Source organism: Mauremys mutica, chromosome 12 (genome assembly GCF_020497125.1).
Source record: "Mauremys mutica isolate MM-2020 ecotype Southern chromosome 12, ASM2049712v1, whole genome shotgun sequence".
Classification (NCBI taxonomy): Eukaryota; Metazoa; Chordata; order Testudines; family Geoemydidae; genus Mauremys; species Mauremys mutica.
This window is the reverse complement of record NC_059083.1, coordinates 63,550,240-63,573,558: the sequence shown is the minus strand read 5'-3', so window position 1 is coordinate 63,573,558 and position 23,319 is coordinate 63,550,240. Positions and strand designations below refer to the sequence as shown.

The window sequence follows — 23,319 nt, the reverse complement described above, 5'->3', positions numbered from 1 at the left end:
AAATATCTGGTGGAGTTTTTTTGAAGTATTTTTTCCTTTAGTTTCTCAAAGAACAACCCTGATCAGCTCCAAGTATGATTAGTGAATGGGAAAACATAACTAAACAAGCCTCTCTGTCTACTGCTTTAGCATCACAGATTGAATCACAATTGAAACAAGAATACCTGTGTAAGAAGTTGTCCAGGTGTCAGATTATTGATCCAACGAGTATATCGTTCAGTTGAATCCAATGGCTCTCTCCTGACTTGGCAACCTATAATCTAAAGCAAAATAAAAATCACAAACTGTCAAACCTTAGACATTCAAGCATCAGTAAAAGCACCTGAAGTTAAATAATTACACACAAAAATCCCTCCATTACACAGTATTAAGGTTGCAAGGTCAGGCACTCAAAAGTTAGGAAATGCCAAAATTACAGTTCCCTTGCAACCTAAATTCATCCCCCATGTGTGTAAGCATTATGATACAGTCTTTAATTTACGTTAACACATACTATTTTTCTCAGTCCCAGTCTCAGCTTCCAGACCCTCTCCTTCCCAGGCTCCTTGTCCCAATCTATTCCCCACCCACCCATGTCCAGCTCTTGTCCCCTCTGCATTCGACTCAAGCAGCTTCTTCCTCCAGGCTGCCTGAGCTTGGCCGGGGGTGGTGCGGGGGGAGCAGGGACCGGGGCGGGGGTGTCATGGAGAGCACAGGACAGGCAGTCTCCATGTTCCCAGTCCAGGTACCCAGACCAAGCATGGCTTGCAGCAGCCCAAAACTGCAACTGCAAGGAAAGTCCTGCACCATATGGACAGAATCTTTGGGGAACATAGCTGTTAAAATCTAAGATGTCTTTACTGAGCATGTGCACACTGTGATTTTTCGAAGGCTGATAAATAGGGCCCTACCAAATTCACAGCCATGAAAAACATGTCATGGACCGTGAAATCTAGTCTTTCATGTGCTTTTACCCTGTACTATACAGATTTCACAGGGGAGATCAGCATTTCTCAAATTGGGGGTCCTGACCAAAAGGGAGCTGAGGGGGGGGTCACAAAGTTATTGGGGGGGGGGTTGCACCATTGCCACCCTTACTTCTGTGCTGCCTTCAGATCTGGGCAGCTGGAGAGTTGCAACTATCAGCTGGGCACCCAGCTCCGAAGGCAGTGGCTCACCAGTAGCAGTACAGAAGTAAGGATGGCAATACCATACCATATCATCCTTACTTCTGTGGTGCTGCTGGCGGTGGCTCTGCCTTCCGAATGGGGCTCCCAGCCAGCAGCCACCGCTCTCCAGCTGCCCAGCTCTGAAGGCAGCACCGCTGCCAGCAGCAGCGGAGATAAGGGTAGCAGTACTGCAAGCACCCCTACAATAACCTTGCAGTTATTATAATAACCACACAACAGTCAGGACCCCTAAAATTACAACACCGTGAAATTTCAGATTTAAATAGCTGAAATCATGAAATTTACTAATTTTAAAATCCTATGAACATGAAATTGACCAAAGCAGACTGTCAATTTGGCAGGGCCCTACTTATAAGTTGACCAAATAGAGGTGGATTTTCACAGGGATGGCAAAAGACATAGCTCTTCCACAAAGGTCACCCCCTGCTACATTTCAGCTTCCTGCTCCAGTGCATGGGGGTACTTGAGCTTTTCAAAGAAAAAGTCACTGACATTTTTTTTACATAAGCAAAACAATGCAGTTTTCCCTAGCCTCATTCTTGGACGTGTCTGAATAATTTTGGCTGAAATTTTTCAAAGAAAACTCTTTCAGCCCAAACAGTTAAAGTCTTCCAAAGCTATAGGCAACCAAAAAGAGAGTCTTATAATGGAGAGTATTGGGCAACCTTAATAATAGGTTGTGCTATTAACCCTGCCTATATACTGTAATGTAGAGTGATTTATATTAAATGAGAGGCTATTCTCTGTGAATTTAACAAGGCAAATCAAAGCATCAATATAGAAAAAAAATCTAGATACTGTATTTTAATAAATTATAACAGTTAATTCAAGCAAGTATAATATTCCCATAGCATTAGAACAACATTCTCTTCTCTGATTCCCACTACGTAGCTCTGTTGCATACTATGAGTTTGTTAAGTATGCAGAATTCTTTGATATCAAGAAAAATTTTGCTTTGAGTGCGCAGGTAGAGGGCAGAATTTTACAGGCACTTTTTAGTTTTTATTATCTTCACATGCAATAATGTGTATCCCATTGAATGTCATGTGATCATTAAATTGTTTGCTTTAGAAATCCTTGTTCAAATAAAGACAGTGAGAGAACCTGACAAAATCAAGTAGGTTGGAGAAGTAGACAGACAGACAGCCCTCTCAGTTTACTAATCTGTGTAGGCCTCTGAGCCCCCAAAAATGTTCTCATTACCCCACTAATTAATTATGTATCCAACAACATTGCTGACATTCCACATCTGCTGCACCATTTCTTTTCCAGATTTTGACATACTTGTCACTGTGGATGTGATCATTATTTGCACCAGAAATTAATACCAACATTGCTGTAGTAGGAATTCTAAGCATTGAGTTGGGATGATAGGATTTTGTTTGTTTGAGTCTGGGAATATTTTTAAGCCGCTTCTCTTTTTATATGTCTAGAACAAAATATAACTGTACGTATTGAGGACTGATGCCATATTAAATACTCGGTACTCTTATATTCATGTAAACATCTTTAAATTCACACATGCGAGTGGTTGGGTTGGAATTGCTTGTGTGCACAGCCAGAACAGAAATAATACCATGTGATTTTTCTGGCCAATCTTAACTAATCAACACTGGTTGATCACAGAAAACTTTCAGAGGGCTGTTGGCGATCATCCAACAGTTAATAAAATTCACAGAAGAATGTGATGAATCGATTTTTTTTTAAAGTAACAAAATCATGATTTATGTACCCCACAGAAAGAGAGGCCAGAAGCTCAGATAAACTATTTGAATTATTTTTCAACTTTACTTTTGACTTAGCACAATAAAGCTTAAAACTTCCTGTCAGCTTTCCCCTTAATCACAATCAAATAAAGAGTCCTGAGGACCAAAGCTACAATTTCTAGATATTTTAATAATGCTAATCCCAATTTTTTGTAAATTAATATTGAATGGAAGTTTTCTAACTTCCAAGTTTTTTTGGTATTTAACATTCCATATATTTAAATGTGTCACAAAAGTTGATTAGAAGTACATTCACACTATCTTTCTATAGAGGGGGTTGTTTTTAAACAAACTATTTTAAAGCTAATGATTTACAGAGGCTTTTGCTAGTATATATTAAGGCAAGATAGACTATCTTTCTTGCATTGTAAGAACTGTGTGTGGAAGTTCAGAAGAAAGCTGACAAAATGCAAAGTGCTGTGCTAACACAATCCTGCCTTTCTGAAAGGTATTCCATAACAGAAAGATAAGGAAGCTTAGCTTATATACACAAATACCCTGACCCTAAGCTCTACAAATACAAGTTAATGAACAGCTGTCATGAGGTGAGAGATTAGTATGGGAGCCTAAACTTGTTTTCTAAAAGATTGGTTTCCAATTAGAGGAAAAATTGGTCATCTCCCCCATCCAGCCTGAAACCTCAGAGAGGAGCAGGGCAGGTTTTTTGTTTTTATTATTTCCACTTTGGACTGCTTCCAGTCCACCCAGACCATTACCAGCAGCACTCAAATGTGCCGTCTGTTTAAGGCTGCTTCTTAAATCTGGAACACTGCTGGGTACAGGCTCTCAGATAAAGGTGAGAGGTTAACATGTAAACCCCTAAGCTACACAGAACTACCGGCTCAACTCTCAGCAGGACGGCGTCAGCCCTTTATTCTTCCAAGACAGATAAAATGAGTTCCATGAACTTTAGTGTGTGTGTGTGTGTGTGTGTGTGTGTGTGTGTGTGTGTGTGTGTGTGTGTGTGTGTGTGTGTGTGTGTGTGTGAGAGAGAGAGAGAGAGAGAGAGAGAGAGAGAGATGAAGGGGTGGGGGAGGTATCATAGATTGAAACCTTTAAAAATGAGGCTCCATTTGCTCTTCTCTTGAATGTATGTCATTTTTCATAAAATGAAAGTTTGTCTCTGTGTCCCTGGCTAAAATTTCCCCTTCTTTCCACGCTGCTATACAGGGTGCTGTACAATGGTTGGTTGCTGCCGTTCCTCCCACCCCAATGCTGGTTCCATTTCAGTGGTACGTAAAATGTTTTGGATCCTTTTGGATGAAAAGGATCATATTAGCCTAGAATATTCTTTATCCCCCCAACAAACAGAACAAGGTTTCAAGAATTGCTCACTATTTCTTATTGTAACAAAGCAAAGACAGTTGCCAAAGCAAATTACTTCATTCCTGATGGGCAAGAGAGTTGTACTTAACAGAACATTTTGAACTTTCATTTGAAAATAGTTTGGTTCAGGAATGGTTCTAAGGATTGGCAAAGTCTGGCTGAGGAATCTAGGCCAAGGCAGGCTTCTGAACCCTGTTAACTTATCCCACCTACATACCAAGATGGGTGGTACCAGGACCCGCCCCAGAATATGAAATTCATCCTCTGCCACGTGTTCTGCTAACTCCTCGCTTAACGCTGTAGTTATCTTCCTGAAAAATGCTACTTTAAGCGAAACAATGTTAAGCAAATCCAATTTCCCCATAAGAATTAATGTAAATGGGAGGGGGGGTTAGGTTCCAGGGAATTTTTTTCGCCAGACAAAAGACTATATATATATATATATTATATATACACACACACACACACACACACTGGGTGGGTGGGTGAGAGTATGTATATATTTATTTATATACACATACATAAACACACACACACACACACACACACTAAGTTTTAAACAATTTAATACTGTACAAAATGATGATGATTATGAAGCTTGAGGTGGTGAAGTCAGAGGGTGGAAGAGGGTGGGATATTTCCCAGGGAATGCCTTACTGCTAAATGATGAACTAGCACTTGGCTGAGCCCTCAAGGGTTAAAACGTTGTTAATGTAGCCTCACACTCTACAAGGCAGCACGAGTGGAGGCAGCATGGCATAGAAAGACAAAGACACACGCATATTGCCCCTTTAAGTATGCTGACCCCACTCTAAGTACACTGCCTTTTTAAGTAGATCAGCAAGTTGAGACAGCAGCTGCTGCCAGTAAGCTCTGTCTGTCCTGAGCCCTGTTGTGTCCCCCCCTGCTCTGTGGAGATGGGGTAAAGGAGTGGGGGGCAGGAGCAGGGGGGAGAGAGACACCCTGACATTAGCACCCCTATTCCCCCTTCCCCCCTGCACAGCAAGCAGGAGGCTCCCAGGAGCAACTCCAAGGCAAAGGGCAGGAGCAGAAAATGGCAGTGTGGGGAGGGATAGCTGAACTGCCCAGCAATTGATAGCCTGTTGGGCGGCTGCTGCATAGGGAACTTATGGGAGTGGGGATGGGTGATGGGGGGCTGCTGGTCCACCCTGCTTCCAAGCCCCCACCAGCTAGCTCCAACGAGCTGCTCTTCCTGCAAGCAGTGAAGAAAGCAGGTGGCCGCCAAACATCATTATAAGGGAGCATTGCGCAACTTTAAATGAGCATGTTCTCTAATTGATCAGCACCGTATAAATGAAACAAAGTTAACCGGGACGACTTTAAGTGAGGAGTTACTCTAATTGCAAGAGATGGAGGAACGGGAATAGTTTAGAGCCTTACATACAAAAAACAAAGAAAAGAGAAAACTATGCTGCAGGTAGTCATTAAACCTTATCCATAGCAAAGCACTACACCTAACAAAATGACTGTAAAAACAGGGCATGCATTATGCTATCGCAATATGTTTATGTTAATCCAAAACAAAATGTAAACTAACAAATATAAACCAGATAGTGTAGCAGGTCCTGTGTGTACGTTTAAGATTTAGATATGGTGATAACTCAGTATTTCAACAACCAATTCTCATTTCTAACCTAACCCCAATAAAAACCTCCAAAAAACCCAAGAAAATATCCTCTCTCCAACCTGACACATAGACCGCTGAAACCTTAACAGCTCTCTCTTACTGATAGATGTTCATGGTACTGGAACCTATATGTTTTTTCAAGAAGTTGGGAAGAAAGGTTAGAACAAAAAACTATGCATGTCCGAAGCAGAAGGAAGGTTTTGCCACCTCATTTCCTTAAATACAGAGGAAAAGGTTAATGACACTTCAGCTCCCTGAACTTTCAAACCAAGTGCTTGAAAAATACTTATATTCTGTGTTCATTAATCAATGTAACTTGCTTATCTCGGCCCAATCTTTCACCTTCTGGCTCAGTTTGAGTTCCCATCCCTTCCCATCCACCATGTACCAGAAATATGTCCCATATGCAATGCAATATCTATATAAGAAATTAGCATCTTGGCATATATTTGATGGAATACTAGCATTCAAAGATTTTTTCATGCAGAATCATATAAAAACAAACTTAATACTGAACTTTACTGTCCTCAGAGTATGGCATTTAGTTATTTCATCTTAATAACAATATTTTTAAATATTTATAAACAACCCTATGCATAAAGAAATCTAACACATCACAAATGTTATAAAATCAAAAGAATGGTCCACAGTTTCTTTGCCATTTTACGGAAACATGGGCAAGAGCTTCAAAAATGACTAGTAGATTACAGTGCTTCAACTTTTGGTGACAATCTTCTCAAGGCCTTGATTTCAGAAAGCGTTGATCACTCATCCCCTGAAAAATCAAGCCTCTTTAAATTGTCAAGTTGGGCACCTAAAATGGAGGCATCCAGAATCACTGTCACTTGAAAGTTTTGGCCCATATTTTTAGTAGGAACCTGCCCATGCCACAGTTTGTGAACTAAATATTTGTACTTTGCAATGCTAAAGTGGAACAAGAAACGGGAACCAGATTTTGCAGATTTAGCCAAGTAAAGGAGAGGTGACAGTTTGCAGCTGTCAGTCTTTTCCAGTATAAATCACTTAATTTCCCCATTTCACACATTTGTTTCAACTTGTGTTTCTTCTTTGCTTCCATTGTGTCCATGGAGAAAAATCTGAAACTATTAAACCACAAAGAGAGTACATGGCCTCAGAGTTCAGATACATTCAGTTTTTTTAAAATGTTTGTTTCAAAATCAAATACACACACAAAATAGTATCAGAATTTTTTAAACTCCAACATACTAAAAAGAGAGTTTACTACTCTAATCATTTAGACAAAACATACCCTAGGCTATCTGGGATGGACTTGCTTATCTTACAGTCTTTTCACTGTCCTATATGCCCACAATATAGATCTTCCAAGTCAGAAGTCTTGTCTCCACAAACAAATAGACCGCTGGAAATCTACCCTGTATTAGCCTGCCGTGGTCTAACGGTTCATACAGACCCTGCTGATGCCCGTTAACACTTCATTAAGTCACTTTGATCTAGTCCTCTTTGAAAGGGAACTAGCTCAAAGTGCCCTAACAAACTGTTAACATATATGTATGTATACCAACGTGATATATGCCATCATGTGCCAGCAATGCCCCTCTGCCATGTACATTGGCCAAACCGGACAATCTCTACGCAAAAGAATAAATGGACACAAATCAGACATCAGGAATCATAACATTCAAAAACCAGTGGGAGAATACTTCAACCTCTTTAACCACTCAGTGACAGACTTGAAGGTGGCAAGTTTGCAACAAAAAAAAAAACTTCAAAAACAGACTCCAAAGAGAGACTGCTGAACTCGAATTAATATGCAAATTAGATACAATTAACTTAGGTTTAAACAGAGACTGGGAATGGTTGGGTCATTACACTAATTGAATCTATTTCCCTATGTTAAGTTCTCCACACACCTTCTATGGGTCATCTCAATTATCGCTTCAAAAGTTTTTTTTTCTCCTGCTGATGATAGCTCATCTCAATTGATTAGACTCTTCCTGTTGGTATGCATACTTCCACCTTTTCATGTTCTCTGTATGTATAAATATCTCCTGTCTGTGTGTTCCATTCTATGCATCCGAAGAAGTGAGCTGTAGCTCACGAAAGCTTATGCCCAAATAAATTTGTTCGTCTCTAAGGTGTCACAAATACTCCTGTTCTTTTTATGTATCAGCTGGATGCACATGGACAGTTAGACCCAGGCAGGGGTAGTCTCACACCCCACTTGCCACAGCAGGCTAGCCTGGAGTCTCTCTAGAATCTCCTAGGAGATGACTCCCTTGGTACACATCCTGACATAAAAATCAGTAAACTTCCACTTAGCAAGCTCAATCTGGCACCATGTAAGCGAACAGGAGTGAGAAGTTGTAGTATCTCTTGGAGATGAGCAGATAATCAAAATAAACCCTATTTAGCAGTCTCTGGAAATCTTACAAAAACCAAAATAAATTTAACTTCCAGCAATTAAGTTCATATAGGAAAAGCACAGTGAAACAAAAAAAACTAGGTGATTAGGCAACAAAATGGCAGATGAAATTCCACACTGATAAATGCAAAGTTATGCAAATTGGAATACAGAATCCCAACTATACATATAAAATTATGGGGTCTAAATTAGCTGTTACCACTCAAGAAAGAGATCTTGGAGTCACTGTGGATAGTTCACTGAAAACATCCACTCAATGTTCAGTGGCAGTCAAAAAAGCCAACAGAATGTTGGGCATCATTAAGAAAGGGACAGATAATAAGACAGAAAATATCATATAGCCTCTATATAAATCCATGGTACGCCCACACCTTGAATACTGCATGCAGATCTAGTCGCCCCATCTCAAAAAGGATATACTGGAATTGGAAAAGGTACAGAAAAGGGCAACAAAAATGATTAGGGGTATGGAACAGATTTCCATATGAGGAGAAATTAGTAAGACTGGGACTTTTCAGCTTGGAAAAGACACAACTAAGGCAGGATACGATACAGGTTTATAAATCATGACGGGTGTGGAGAAAGTAAATAAGGAAGTGTTATTTACTCCTTCTCATAACACAAAAACTAGGGGTCACCAAATGAAATTAATCGTCGCAGGTTTTAAACAAACAAAAGGAAGTATTTCTTCACACAATGCACAGTGAACCTGGGGAACTCTTTGCCAGAGGATGTTGTGAAGGCCAAGACTATAACAGGGTTCAAAAAAAAGGATATGTGCATCAATGACTACTAGTGAGGCTGGAGCAAGACCATGCTCTGAGTGTCCCTAGCGTCTGTCTGCCAGAAGCTGAGAATGACCGACAGGGGATGGATTATTTGATTACTCCTGTTCTGTTCATTCTCTCTGAAACACCTGGCATTGGCCACTGTTGAAAGACAGGATACTGGGCTAGATGGACTTTTGGTCTGATCCAGTATGGCCATTCTTATATTCTAAAACTAGAATTTAAACACAATGCATAAGCAAGCTGTCAAAAATCTTGATTTCAGAGATGAATGAAATTATACTAGAAATCATCTCACATGGTATTTGCTGGGGAGAAAAATCTCTACTCCCCTCTCTAGCATGGGCTGGAGTGTATTCATGACTAAATACAGATTTATATTATTAATATGAAATGGATCAATGTTACTCCAACATTATTAATGATGGCAGAGAGTGCTCAGAGACTAGTGAAATTCACCTCCAAGCAAATTCAGATTAGTTCACCCTTTTTGATGAATCAGTAGAGAAACCAAAGACTACATAGATGTGGCCAGTAGGACTCTGCCACCAGAACTATGAGGGACCCATGAAAGTGCTAGAAGTAGGGGTGCTGCCATACCCCTGGTTTGAAGTGATTTCCATCATATATAGGATTTATAGTTTGGTTCAATGGCCCTCAGCACCCACACTATACAAAGTGGCCCGCACCGCTTCCAGCAGCTCCCATTGGCCTAGAGCAGCGAACCGCGGCCACTGGGAGCAGCGATCGGCCGAACCTGCGGACGTGGCAGGTACAGAAACCGGCCCGGCCCGCCAGGGGCTTTCTCTGCATAAGCAGCAGAACAAGTTTGGGAACGACTGGTCTAGTCTAACCCCCTTTGATGAAATATAATGGGGCTCCGCAGTTGCCTGGAGACTGCACTAGCTGCAGAGATAGTCTCCCTAGAATCTAGATCACGAATCAAGCATACTGGCAGGGCACCGGGGGAAAGTTTGTAGGGCCACTGGCCATACTCTGTACATTCTGCAGATAAAGGACTTGTTTGCATGATTGCTCATATGACATCTTTTCCAAAAGCTAAATTTACTTTAATGACTGAAAATAACTACTTTAATAACTAAAATAGTTAAAATGTTATTTGTGGATCTACTACAAAGACTTAGAACAAAATGCTCTTTCTTATCATCATTCCAATGCAAAGGAAATTATATGGGGGAATTTCTATTAACACTTCACTAAATCAGCAGAGTAGGTGTGTCCAGTTTTGTGTATGTGTGTTTTGTTTGTTTGTTTTTTATAACGGGGCCAGGCAACCAACAACTCTAATTAAGCATCAGAGGGGTAGCCATGTTAGTCTGGATCTGTAAAAAGCGACAGAATCCTGTGGCATCTTATAGACCAGGGGTCGGAAACCTTTCAGAAGTGGTGTGCAGAGTCTTCATTTATTCACTCTAATTTAAGGTGTCGCGTGCCAGTAATACCTTCTAAAAACGTTAAAATGTCTCTTTCTACAAGTCTATAATATATAACTAAACTATTGTTGTAAGTAAATACATTTTTTAAAATGTTTAAGAAGTTTCATTTAACATTAAATTAAAATACAGAGCCCCCCGGACCAGTGGCCAGGATCCGGGCAGTGTGAGTGTCACTGAAAAATCAGCTTGCGTGCTGCCTTCAGCACACATGCCATAGGTTGCCTACCCCTGTTATAGACTAACAGACGTATTGGAGCATAAGCTTCCGTGGGTGAATACCCACTTCATCAGATGCATGTAGTGGAAGTTTCCAGAGGCAGGTATAAATATGCAGGCAAGAATCAGTCTAGAGATAATGAGGTTAGTTCAATCAGGGAGGATGAGGCCCTCTTCTAGCAGTTGTTGAGTATGGCCTCTTTGTTCACAAATGTCTTGCAATATACAATAGAATGGAAATGTTCAGAAGAATTATGATTACAACCAATTCATAACAATGTTAATATTTTGTAAGAAGTGAAATGTTCATGCTTCTCTCTGCACTGACATGACAGAAATGCTTTGCACACACAACTTCCTGCTTTCTTCTCATTTTCAGAACCAGCACCACTCAAGATATATTTTAGCAACGTCTTACAAGATGCATTTTCCTTACATGTGTCTTGGAGTGTTAATTTAACTGTTCAGCTCTAAAATGTATGTCTGGGCCTTGAGTCTGCTACCTGAATCCCCTCTCATTTGTCATTGCCCCATTATACCTGTCAGGATCCTCAAAGGGCCTGGGGCTGTCATTTACACTAAGGCTTTTTTATATACACTGCCAGAGTGTGAAAGGGACCTTAAAGTGGGTGTAATGTAATTTACAGTGCCTGAATGAGAATCAGGTAGAAAAATCTCTTACCTAAAACACAAATCGTTCAACATCACATGTCAAAATACATGAAGTAAATATCCTTAAAGCAACAAATCACACCTGCTTTTACTATTTCTTCACTAGCCTATTTGTAACAATCCTAATTCACAAGTCTGAAACACTGGATTTTCACTCTAAATAAAGTTCTAAAGCAGCATTTTTCTTACTTTACCTATTTGTAAATTTTGATCATTACAGATTAATATATTTTTTCATCATTTGTGTGTGTATGGTTAAATGGACATTTACTGATAAAAACCTAATTCTTTCAAGCTTAATTACGATCTGCAAATCAGATTATAAGAACTCTTATCTGAAGAAGATTAAGATGAACACCTCAAATTGTGAGAGGCAAGGGTCATTCAGCATATTCATTTGTTTTTAAAGTTATTTTGTACTTTTAGGTTCCTTGAAGTTTGGTATCTCTGGTGCCAGCTGAAAATGGCCCCCTGGAATACTCTGCTGTCATCACCACCTACTACAATACCAGGCTCATGACCAAAACCAACCTATCAGGAGGGGAAATTGTTAGGTATTTGCCATTCATCCCTCTCCCTTCTCAACTTTGTAATATGTACTGAACTTATCTCAATTCCATCCCCTCAACACCAGACAGCTCCATGTTCCACCGAGTTTCCTTAGTGGGAGTGAAGTCATCATCAGAGTATGGTGAAGCCCTTAGCACTTCAGGGCCTTCTACACTGACTTTGGTAAAGGTAAAATGAATCTATGACCTCCCTTACTGCTCGTTCATGCTTTTTTTCCCTTAAAAGCCAGAGGAAATCAATTTTTCCCTCTTCTTATCAAGGATGGTGTCAGATTAATAACAATAACTTTTTGATTGGAGGTAATAAATGTGGATCAAAATGAAACTGTCTCACTTTTACAGTTAATACTAGCAGCTACATGTCAAACTAAGCCACAGAATACGATGAAATGTGTGTGTGGGGGGAACAATAACAACCATAAATCTAAAACAAATGGATGTCAGACAGGGAACCATGTCTAGTTTATTGTGAAGTTAGGAAATTTATACCAGCTTCCATTCAGTTTTCCCTCTGCTAGAGTGTAAATAAACCCTCAAAAACAATAAAATTAACACACACAACTCAGATTTGCTTCCCACAGGCTGCAACCATGGTACTGCAAGCCACAACGACTTTTATTTGTGTTGCTCAGTGATCACAGCAGTTAGTTTTGCAGACAAAGTTGACTGCCTGATTTGAAAATGGGACTTCGGTAATTTTGAAAATCTGATCCCTAAGCTTCAACACTGTCATAGTGAATTTCAAAAAGCAAAGGGAGAAGAGGGGAAACAACTATTAAATTTGTTTTCTTTCTCCCCTTTTGCTCTAAGAGAGAATTGATAAAAAAAGACTTCTTTCAAAATATGACATGATACAATTCTGTGGAATATGAATTATGCTGCAAGTTTAGCAATGAATTTTCATGTTGCATTTTTTCTGCTTATGAATTTAAAGTCAACCAAAATGTGAGTCACATTTTTAAATATGACATAGGGTCACTTTCTCACTTAATGAAATATTGCTGCCCGCACAAATCTCCTGCATAAATTCAATCTCTGCAAGTATTCAAAAAATCAATATTTGGTTTCCTGTTTAAAAAATTAAACAAGCACTGTGAGGAAGTTTAAGAAAATACACAAAGTAGCCTCCTCAGAAGTAATTCAGCAAATTTCAATATATTTTGCCTTTCCATTGCCAGAAAATTTGCAAACCCAATATATGAAGTTACTATGATAAATTTATCTCTGATTTTACAGACTGCTTTTTTCCCCTACTTAATGTTTTCTTGGTGTAACAAGAAAAACTTAACTGAAGTACTGCTGATTCACAAAGAGATGGAAATGGCAAGTTAACCACTAAAAGCTAGGCTATGAAACATCCTATCTGACCATTTGGGACAACCAGAATTCCAGTCCAGGCAGACAAGATGTACTTAGTTACTCCCTAGATAGTTTGCTGTCTTCCATTTAAAAATCCTGGATAGGCTGATTTACCAAGAAGTCCAGTCTGAGGCTAAAAATTGAATGATTCTCTTTGTAAGTACTACAAAGTTTATTTGCTTTGTACCTGATACTTCAATGGTTAAGCAGAGGCAATAGAAGAAATTAGGGGAGTCCTGTACTGTACACTGGGAAGAGTGCATATTCATAATTGTTTACGGCTTAAAATAATGGGACAACCATTTTTAGACAAACAGAACTTAAATTCTCACAAAAATCACCTTTAAATAATTTTTCCAAGCTTGCAGGTTACAGCACAGTAATACACAGGGCCACCAAAAAACAACCATTATTTTGCGTTTGTCTGGATATTTATTTAATAAAGGGATTTTCAAGTAAAGAATACTTCTCTAGATTTCTTTTCACAATTCATGATTACCAGTTGGTAGATTTGTGGATTTTAAAGCATCATAAAGGCAAGTCACAGCTTAGTCTTATAACATTCCGGCCTACCAATGTGTTTTCATCTGGACATATCAGTACAACTCTACTGGCCAGAAGACTAAATACAGAGACCTGGAAGCTGAGAGAGTTTAAAAAGAAAACTTCACTTGAGACTTAGTCACCTCAGTAGCACAACACACATGCGCTGAAGGATTGCAGGTTTGTGGCAGGACTTCTCTCCTAGAGTCAGCATGTCATATTATTTATATAGTGCCACTAGTGTACACATGCTCTACAATAAATGGTTTATGCCAGACAAATAACAGGTTCCACATAAGCCTTTCAGGGTAGGACACCTGTTATTATCTGGCACAGCCCTCCTTTTGTACAGCCAAGGTGAGCAGTGTGTCTGTCAGTAAAATGCACAGAGTATTTTTATACAAAAGCATCCATTCAACTAGAGAACCTTAGAATGTTTTCATGGTTAGTAATTTTTTCTCTCTGACAAAGCATCTATTGTTTTACTTTTAATTCGTAAAGATTCTATTTTCTATTGCCATTATTGGCAGTAGGACATTGCAATGACAGTGTGCCACTGCCCTAACTGCCCCAGCCATTAGTTCTAGGCTGACAAAATATGTTGCGACCTTCACCCCACCTCCAACTCTATCCTCCTCTTCCCCTGTTTCTGGTTTGTTCTCCTCCTCTAAACTTGCCCAGTCCCATTTCATTTCCTGATTTCACTCACACACACACACACACACACACACACACACCCCCCTTTACTCTTCTTAATCTTTCACTCTCCTCTGGCTCCTTCCCCACACAATACAAACATCACTTAGTCTTTCCTATCTTTAAAAAAAAAAAAAACCAAGGAAAAAAAAACAAAGAAAAAAAACAAACTTGACCCCTATTTGCCTCTCCAACTACTGCCACATTTCCCTTTTCCCTTTCATCTCTAAGCTTATTGAATATGCTGTTTACAATGTCTGTCTGGAGCTCCTCTGCTCCAATCCCATCCTAAATCCCCTCCAATCTGTTTTCTGCTCCTTGCACTCCACTCAAATCATGCTTCCAAAGTCTCTTATGATCTCTTCCTAGCCAATGCTCAGAACGAGTACTCCATCCTCCTCATCTTTGAGCTATCAGCTGCCTTTGACACCATCAGCCATGCTCCTCTTCTTGAAATCTTGTCCTCTCTTGGCTTCTATGACTCTGTCCTCTTCTCATTCTCCTCTTAACTCTCCAATCACTCATCTGGTGTATCTTTTGGAAGATCCTCCTCATCTGCCCTCCAACTTTCTGTGGGGTTCGACAGGGCTCTGCCCTTGATCCCCTTCTCTTTCTACATTCTCATATCCAGGCTATATCTAAATCATGCTGATTCTTTCTGCGTAATATCTATAATATAAGACCTTTCCTATTCATCCACACAGCTTTTAAAACTCTCATCCAGGCTCCCATCATCTCACATTTCAATTACTGCAACATCCTTTTCTTTGGCTTTGAAAAATACAATTGTGCCCTGCTCATATCCATTCAGAAAGCTCCCCAAAGATAATTTTCCTATCCTATCGCTCTACCCATGTCACCCTTCTTTTTGTATCTCTCCACAAGCTCCCCCTTCTCTATCACATCAAACGTAAGCTACTTGTCTTCATTTTCAAGGACTTTCACTGCCTAGCTCCACCTTGCCTACAATCTGTCATTCACTGTCAAAAAATTGACTCCTGACTCTGATCAGCTGGTGAATCCAGCCTCCATTTCCAATTGTTAAATATTCAAACATGCACTTCTCTACTTTCTCCCGTGCTGCTGCTCATGCTTCGCACTCCGTAAGCATCTACAAAGCTATTTCATTATCTTCCTTCAAAGCCTTCCTTAAAACTCTCCTTTTGTACACCAAGAAAAAATGTCACACTGGTAAGGCCTGGGGTATGCTGAGACAGCCTACCATACTGATCAATAGTTTCATTATGCTCCTTCGTCTGTCTGAATCCATCTATTGTTTCTTGTTTCATAATTAGACTGTAAGCTCTTTGGGGGAGGGACTGTCTTTTTGTTCTGTGTTTGTACAGCATCTAGCACAATGGGGTCCTTCTAGGTGCTATGATGAACACAAATAATAAATAAAATAATAATATAAACTGTGAGTTAAACAATACTGATATCGAAAAACCAACCCCGCCATTCTATCTTGCCTGCTAAAAAGTGTGGCCCATTTAACTATTTTCTCTCATTCAATCAAAATGAGCTAATTTAAAGCAAAATATAAGTTGTTCCTTTTACATCCTCATCATATTGCACAGCATCAAATACAAGTATTTTGTGACTGATATTCTCCACCCCCACCCCCCGCATTCCCCAGGGTTCTTCTCCTTTCACTTCCTTGAATATTTACTCAGAGTTTGTTAAATTCAAGTCAAATCCTGCTTCATTACAGCTGCTTTTACTACTTAGTGTTAAAAAGGCACCTTCCATTATAACCTCACTATCCCTTGTTTGCCTCCAACTAGACTCCCAGCAAGTAAGAGACATAACCCATTATTACCAGTCTTAGTACTTAAAGTCCTAATTCCACTAAGTATTGTCAGAACACATACAGTACTTCATTCCCTTCCTGCTTGAAATGGTTTGATTCATATGAGAGTTTCAACAATCTAAACTTTTAAATACAAGCTTTAATCCAACTGACTAAGCATTTTATTTGTTTAGTTATTTACCATTTCAATGGTAACTTTATGTTCCAGTGGCTTGCCAGTGAAGTGGAGAATGAATTAGACATAACAGATGCAATGTACTACAGATCCTGGGTGGAAACTTACTAGACTGCACAAATTATTTGACTTCCCAAAGAGGTAGTAATGTTGGCTGCAAAAGGAACAAATCATTTATCGGGCTGGCTGACATTAAAAGGCCATGGAAATTCATGGGGAAAAGAGGTTGGAGAGAAGATACTTTGAGTAGGAAAGGAAAATACAGAAATCTTTTCTGTTACTGTACAGTCCAGATCTATCATTTTACAGCAGAAACGGTGGCAACTATGTTGTACTTTAACTCCTAAACATCAAAGTGGCAGATGCCAGCTCAGAAGGACACCAAAGATCATTTATAATTTAGAGCAACAGGAGGAACTGATGGGTGAGAAATGTTAAAGACACAAAATATTTATTCAGTTCTATCTTAAATTCCAATTCATGCTACAAAAACACAACAGCAACATATTTTGTGGAAAAGATACTAGCCTACTTATTACATGGTCTGACGTAATCCTGAATTTCAGGGTAACAGAGTGGAGTCTGGCCAAGTGTTTTAATTAGGATAATAATTTAAGTCACAGATCTGATTCTCCACTGCATTACGCCTAGTTTTATGGCACTGCAACTCCATTGACTTCAGTGGTGTTAAAACAGACATAATGGAGTAGAGAATCAGGTGTTTCGTGTACTAACATTCTAAAATGGTCACAGTACATTGTTCTAAAGCAGGGGTGGGCAAACTTTTTGGGGCGAGGGCCACATCTGGGTGAGGAAATTGTATGCAGGGCCGGGGCAGGGGGGGGTGGAGTGCGGGATGTGGAGGAAGGGGCTCAGGACAAGGGATTGGGGCAGAGAAGGGGTGCAGAGTGTAAGAGGGGGCTCAGGGAAAGGGGTTGGGGTACAGGAGGGGTGCGGAGTGCAGGATGGGGCTCAGGGCAGGGAGTTGGGGTGCACGGGGTGCAGGGTGCAGCAGGGAGCTCAGGGCAGGTGGTTGGAAAGCACAGGAGTGCAGAAAGGAGCTCAGGGCAGGGAGTTGGGTGCAGGAGGGGTGCGAGGTACAGGCAGAGGGCTTACGGCAGGAAGTTGGGGGGCGGGGGGCAGGAGGGGTTTGAGCTCCAGCCCGGTGCCGCTTACCTAAAGTGGCTCCGGGGTGGCAGTGGTGCACACCAGGGCCAGGGCAGGCTCCCTGCATGCCTGCCCTGTCCCCACGCCACTCCAGGAAGTGCTGCGGCCCCTGGGTGGGGGGGGGCAGAGGGCTCTGCGTGCGCACATGGAGCCCTTTGCCTCCCGGCCCGGGGGCTGCTTCTGAGAGCAGCGCCAGGCCCGCAGCACCACCAGGGGTAATCCCGCGGGCCGGATCCAAAGCCCTGAAGGGCCGGATCCGGCCCGCGGGCCATAGTTTGCCCATCCCTGTTCTAAAGACACAGCAGTGAATTATGTAACTATGGCTTAGTAAACACAGTCCATGTATTATAAATTCTTAACTTGCTGCTAACACACATCAGCTCAAGATAGTACCCAGGCTAACTCAAAACTGGTGGTTAAAGTGACCTGCCTCCACTAACTCAGTGACCTCCACTTTAAATAAAAATGGGTTAAAACAGGGAATGAAGAGCTGTTGCCTATGTAAGGTTGCTTAAAAACAAAATGCACAGCACACAGTATAAGCCGGAAATTTATTTTATTGAAATACAGGGGTATATCTATATCACTTCCTTGCATATTTGGTTTGCATAAAGGTGAATATGCCACTTCAGCAGTGACAGTTAAAGCCTTATGTGCCATAACCTTTTTCAATAGTTCACTAAGAAATTTTTAAAATATGATACATAGTGGGAGTAACTTCTGATTTTCATCGTATCAGCTCTTATTTTCCCTTGCACATTCAAGTGGAAAAAAAAACAAGGTAGGAGGAAGCAAAGATTAAATCATTTGATAACTTTTGAGCAATTAAAAATGACACAAATTATGCCGATGTGGCATTTCTTATTGCTCCACTTCTCTTTAGCACAAACATGTTTTTCTCTCTCTCTCTCTCTCTCTCTCTCATGAATCAACTTATGGGCCAAATCCTCTCTTCTTACAAAAAAAAACCCCACAGACCAGGAAAATCAGTCTATCCATTTTAGGTACTTATGTGGCCCCCATTACTGTAGCATCTGAGCACCTCACAATCTTTAATGTATTTATCCTCAAAACTCAGCCAGGAGGCAGGGCAACTCTATCATCCACATTTTATAGAGGGGGGAACTGAGCTTCAGAAATACTAAATGACTAACTCAAGGTCACACAGCAAGTCTGTTGTGGAGCAGGGACTTGAACCCAGGTGTACCAAGTCCTAGGCTAATTACTCCTGACAGCATTCTGCACCAAAATATTACAAATTCTGTGCCAAAAATTAAAAATGCTGTGCATAATATTGTAAAATTCTGCACGTTTTATTTGTCAATAAATACATGCAGAGACTCCAGCATGGCAGTGGGGAGCACAGGCCACTGGCTGCATGAAGGTGAGAGATCATCCTCCAGCCTCCCCACCTCCCACTCCGAGGACATGGACTCAGTGGTGAGGCTGCACCCAATCCTGACATAGCACAAGGCCTGGGCTGCCCCAGAAACACCCTGGGGCCCTGCCACTCTGTGCCAGGCATACCAGGTGTGGGGCAGGCAGGCTCAACCAGACAGGATCCAAATGAGGAGAGGCTTATTGTGGGGGGATCCAGATGTGTGGTGAGAGGAATCTATGTGGGACAATCTGGGCGAAGGCAGCTCAGTGGGGGGGGGGTGTCTAGGTGTGGGGGATCTGGATGCACAGAGGCTTATTTGGGGGAGGGGTTCCAGGTGCAGGAGCAATGGCGCTCTGCAGGGGCTTCCAGGTGAAAGTAGTTGGGGCTCAGCGGGGGGTCTGGGTACTGGGGGAGTGGGGCTTGATGGGGTGGGGGTCTGGGTGAAGCTAATTGGGGGTCAGTGGCATGGGGGTTTGGATGTGGGGACTCAGTGTGGTGCAGGGGGTGGGGTACATCAGGGTTGGGGTTTGAGTGCAGGGAGTTCAGTGGGGGGTGGTCTGGGTGCGGGGGCGGGAGGTCCAGAGGCAGAGTTTGGGTATGGAGAGCTAGGGGGGTTCTGGATGTACAGGGTGAGGCTTGGTGGGGTGTCTGGGTATGGGAGGTCCAGATGCATGGGGGTTGGGCGGATGGAGGAGCAGCATCCCTGTACAGTGACACCTCTCCCTGCAGCTGAGGAGCTATGAGGGCAGAAAGCAGAGGAGGATGCTGGGCTTCCTGCAGCTGGGAGAGGTTTCTGGGGGTGGGTCTGACACAGCCCCAGCCACTCCTTGCAGGGGAAGAGGAAGTCCTGTCCTCTCCTGCCTCTAGCCCAGCCGGGATTAGCAGCTGATCCTGGCTCAGGGTAGGAGCCACTGGCTGGGGTGTCCCCAGCCCTGCAGTGATTTGCCTCTGCTGGCTGCTCCGGGTACCTGAAATGATGTGCCTGCGTGGCTAGGGAGTGGTGTGTGACTTTTCCTGCAGTTTTCCTTTGCTTCTCTGTCAAAGTCATTTTTCTGCAGGGAAGCAAATAAATCTGCAGGAGATATGAATTCTGCGCACTTAGCATTTCTGGGCTTCAGTTCTCCATCTGTAAAATGTGGACAATAGTACTTTACAGGGTGTGTTATAGAATAAATACTTTAAAGATTGTGAGGCACTCAGATACTACAGTGATAGGGGTCAGATAAGTACCACAGAGATAGACAGACAGACTACATCAGCTCTATCAAACTATCTGTACTTTATTGCTTATGGTCATGTCATATGCCAGCATTCTCTACCCAGCCACCTGTCAGCTGAAGTGGGATTTCTATGCATGGAACGACATCAGCATTAGGCTCATGGGACCAGATTGTCAAGAGATAAGGTCAGACTTTCAAGTGTTCAGCACTCACAATTGGGGCCAGATTGCAAAAAGGCTCAGTTCCCAACATACTGAACTTTTTTGAAAGTCTGGCCACTTATTTTGGTGCTTAAGTGGGAGCTGAGCCCTTTGAAAAATCTGACCCTGATTTAGGGTGGTGGGCTCTTTTGAAAATCTGGCCCTTAATGTCCAACTCAGTCATAAAACAGCTGCAAAGATGAAAAGCGGGACAGCTCTATAGTATTCTTGTTTGCAACAGAAATAAACTTGCATCTTTCCATTTGTTCCCAGAGCTTGAAAAGGTTGTGAGAAATAGATATCAATTTTGGAAAATATGCAGACTACTATATAAAAATTCCAATTTTGTTTATAGCATTTCTATATCCAGTGTTGCCACAGCACCTAGCTTTTAAGGTGAAATGAAAAAAAGCAAAGCACCCAAAAAAATCTAAAGTTTGCATCTTTTACCATTTACAAAAAAAATGAAGTTTTTTTTAAAACAAAAAAATAATAACCTCCTATTTCCCTTACTAGAAAACTAGATCTTTGGTTTACCTGAATAGTGAGCTCACATAAGGCAATAGCCTGTGCTGCAGTTCTCCCTCCTTTCTAAACAGGGCAGAAGGAAATCCATTTTGTGGACTGTAAGAAGCAGGAAGGAAAAGGAGCCGCTCATGTGACTAAGTATTTAGGTCTGACAATAAGTAAAAATGAGCAAGACAGTAAGCATCAAAAGTGAAATGGTAAAGGGACAAAGTAAAACTGAGTCATATCGCTTTACTGTTCAGCTTTAAATCAGAGTTGTGTGCTTTGTAAGCATTAATAACAGAAGTCTCTCTCCATTTGGAGCCACTGTGCCTTTAAGAACATAAGAACGGCCATATTGGGTCAGACCAAAGGTCCACCTAGCCCAGTATCCTGTCTGCCAACAGTGGCCAATGCCAGGTTCCACAGAGGGAATGAACAGAACAGGTAATCATCAAGTGACCCATCCCCTGTCACCCATTCCCAGCTTCTGGCAAACAGAGGCTAGGGACACCCTGCCCATCCTGGCTAATAGCAAATGATGGACCTATCCTCCATGAATTTATCTAGTTCTTTTATGAACCCAGTTATAGTCTTGGTCTTCACAACATCCTCTGGCAAGGAGGATTTGTAAGTAAAGCATTGACTCCTGTCAAGGTTCCTCCCCAACTCTGAACTTTAGGGTACAGATGTGGGGACCTGCATGGACACTTCTAAGCTTAATTACTAGCTTAGATCTGGTAACTGCCACCATCCAGAAATTTCAGTGTCTGGATCACTTTCTGTCCCCCCAAAACCTTCCCCTCCCTGGGCAGCCTTGAGAGGCTTTTTCACCAAGTTCCTGGTGAATACCGATCCAACCCCTTGGATCTTAACACAAGGAGAATTTAACCATCCCCCCTCCCTTCCCCCACCAATTCCTGGTGAGTCCAGTTCCAATCCCCTTGGATCTTAACACAAGGAAAAAATCAATCAGGTTCTTAAAAAGAAAGCTTTTAATTAAAGAAAGAAAGGTAAAAATTATCTCTGTAAAATCAGGATGGAAAATATTTTACAGGGTAATCAGATTCCTATAGCCCAGAGGAACCCCCTCTAGCCTTAGGTTCAACGTTACAGCAAGCAGAGGTAAAATCCTCTCAGCAAAAAAGGAACATTTACAAGTTGAGAAAACAAAAATAAGACTAACACGCCTTGCCTGGCTATTACTTACCAGTTTGAAACATGAGAGACTGATGCAGAAAGATTTGGAGAGCCTGGATTGATGTCTGGTCCCTCTTAGTCCCACGAGCGAACAACCCCCAAGCAAAGAGCACAAACAAAAGACTTCCCTCCACCAAGATTTGAAAGTATCTTGTCCCCTTATTGGTCCTCTGGTCAGGTGTCAGCCAGGTTTACTGAGCTTCTTAACCCTCTACAGGTAAAAGAGACATTAACCCTTAACTATCTGTTTATGACAACTCCAGACCCAAATAACTATCCCAACCCACATTTGTGTGTTGTGTAGATGAACTCCAACAGGGTGAAAAATGCAGACAGCCCAGGAAAACCCTCCCTTAGTTTCAAGAGCCATGGGTCATGACCTTAGTGGACACTGAAATTCCAGATGCAAAGTGGGATACATGTTGCACATCCAAGTAGCAGAATACCTTTACTGTTCACAGCTATTTCATTGGGGCATTGGAATCAGAGCTCTGGGAAGAAACCTGAACAACTGGATGTAATGTGCACTGAGCTCGTCTACAGTGTCTGATTCTGTCTCCCAGGCCACCATGGTCTTTTCATTCAAGAATGTATAGCTTCACTTAATTTAAAAACCAAGATGCAGATGCACAGTAATCCCTCCACCTCTGCATTTCCTTCTGTCCTGGCTCTTGTGTTTCCACCCTTTAGACTATTAGTGCTGTGAGATGGGGACTGGATTTTAGGGTAGTACACAGTTCCAAGAACAGTGTTGGCACTACCCAAATAACATTTTAGAATATTTATATTTTAAAATGTAAGCTGGAAATGCATATCTTTATCTGATAAGAGGTTCTTTTACTTAGGAGACACTACAGTCAATAAAGAGAAATGGACACATTGATGTTCTTCTTGATGTCTGAATCCTACAAGAACACCTTGATGCATTTACACTGCATGTGTGGCTTTAAAAAAAGACAGTCTCTAAGCACTCCTCTCATTAGAGGACAGCAGGCAATTGAGTAGCTGACCACATTTCAGTGGTGTGGCGAGTAAAAACCTTCTGA

The 23,319-nt window shown here is 41.5% G+C and overlaps 1 protein-coding gene across 4 annotated transcripts in view; it reads right to left on the bottom strand.

Moving 5' to 3' along the window:
• The window catches only part of B3GNTL1 (UDP-GlcNAc:betaGal beta-1,3-N-acetylglucosaminyltransferase like 1), a 329,218-nt gene that overhangs the window by 230,654 nt on the left and 75,245 nt on the right, over positions 1-23,319 (bottom strand). For 3 of the 4 annotated variants that reach the window (XM_044983307.1, XM_044983309.1, XR_006572924.1), the window contains exon 6: positions 165-260. The exons of the other annotated variant lie outside the window; for it this stretch is intronic. In XM_044983307.1, coding sequence (XP_044839242.1) covers positions 165-260 — 96 coding nt within the window. The remainder of the gene's footprint in view (positions 1-164; positions 261-23,319) is intronic. 4 annotated transcript variants of the gene reach the window in all.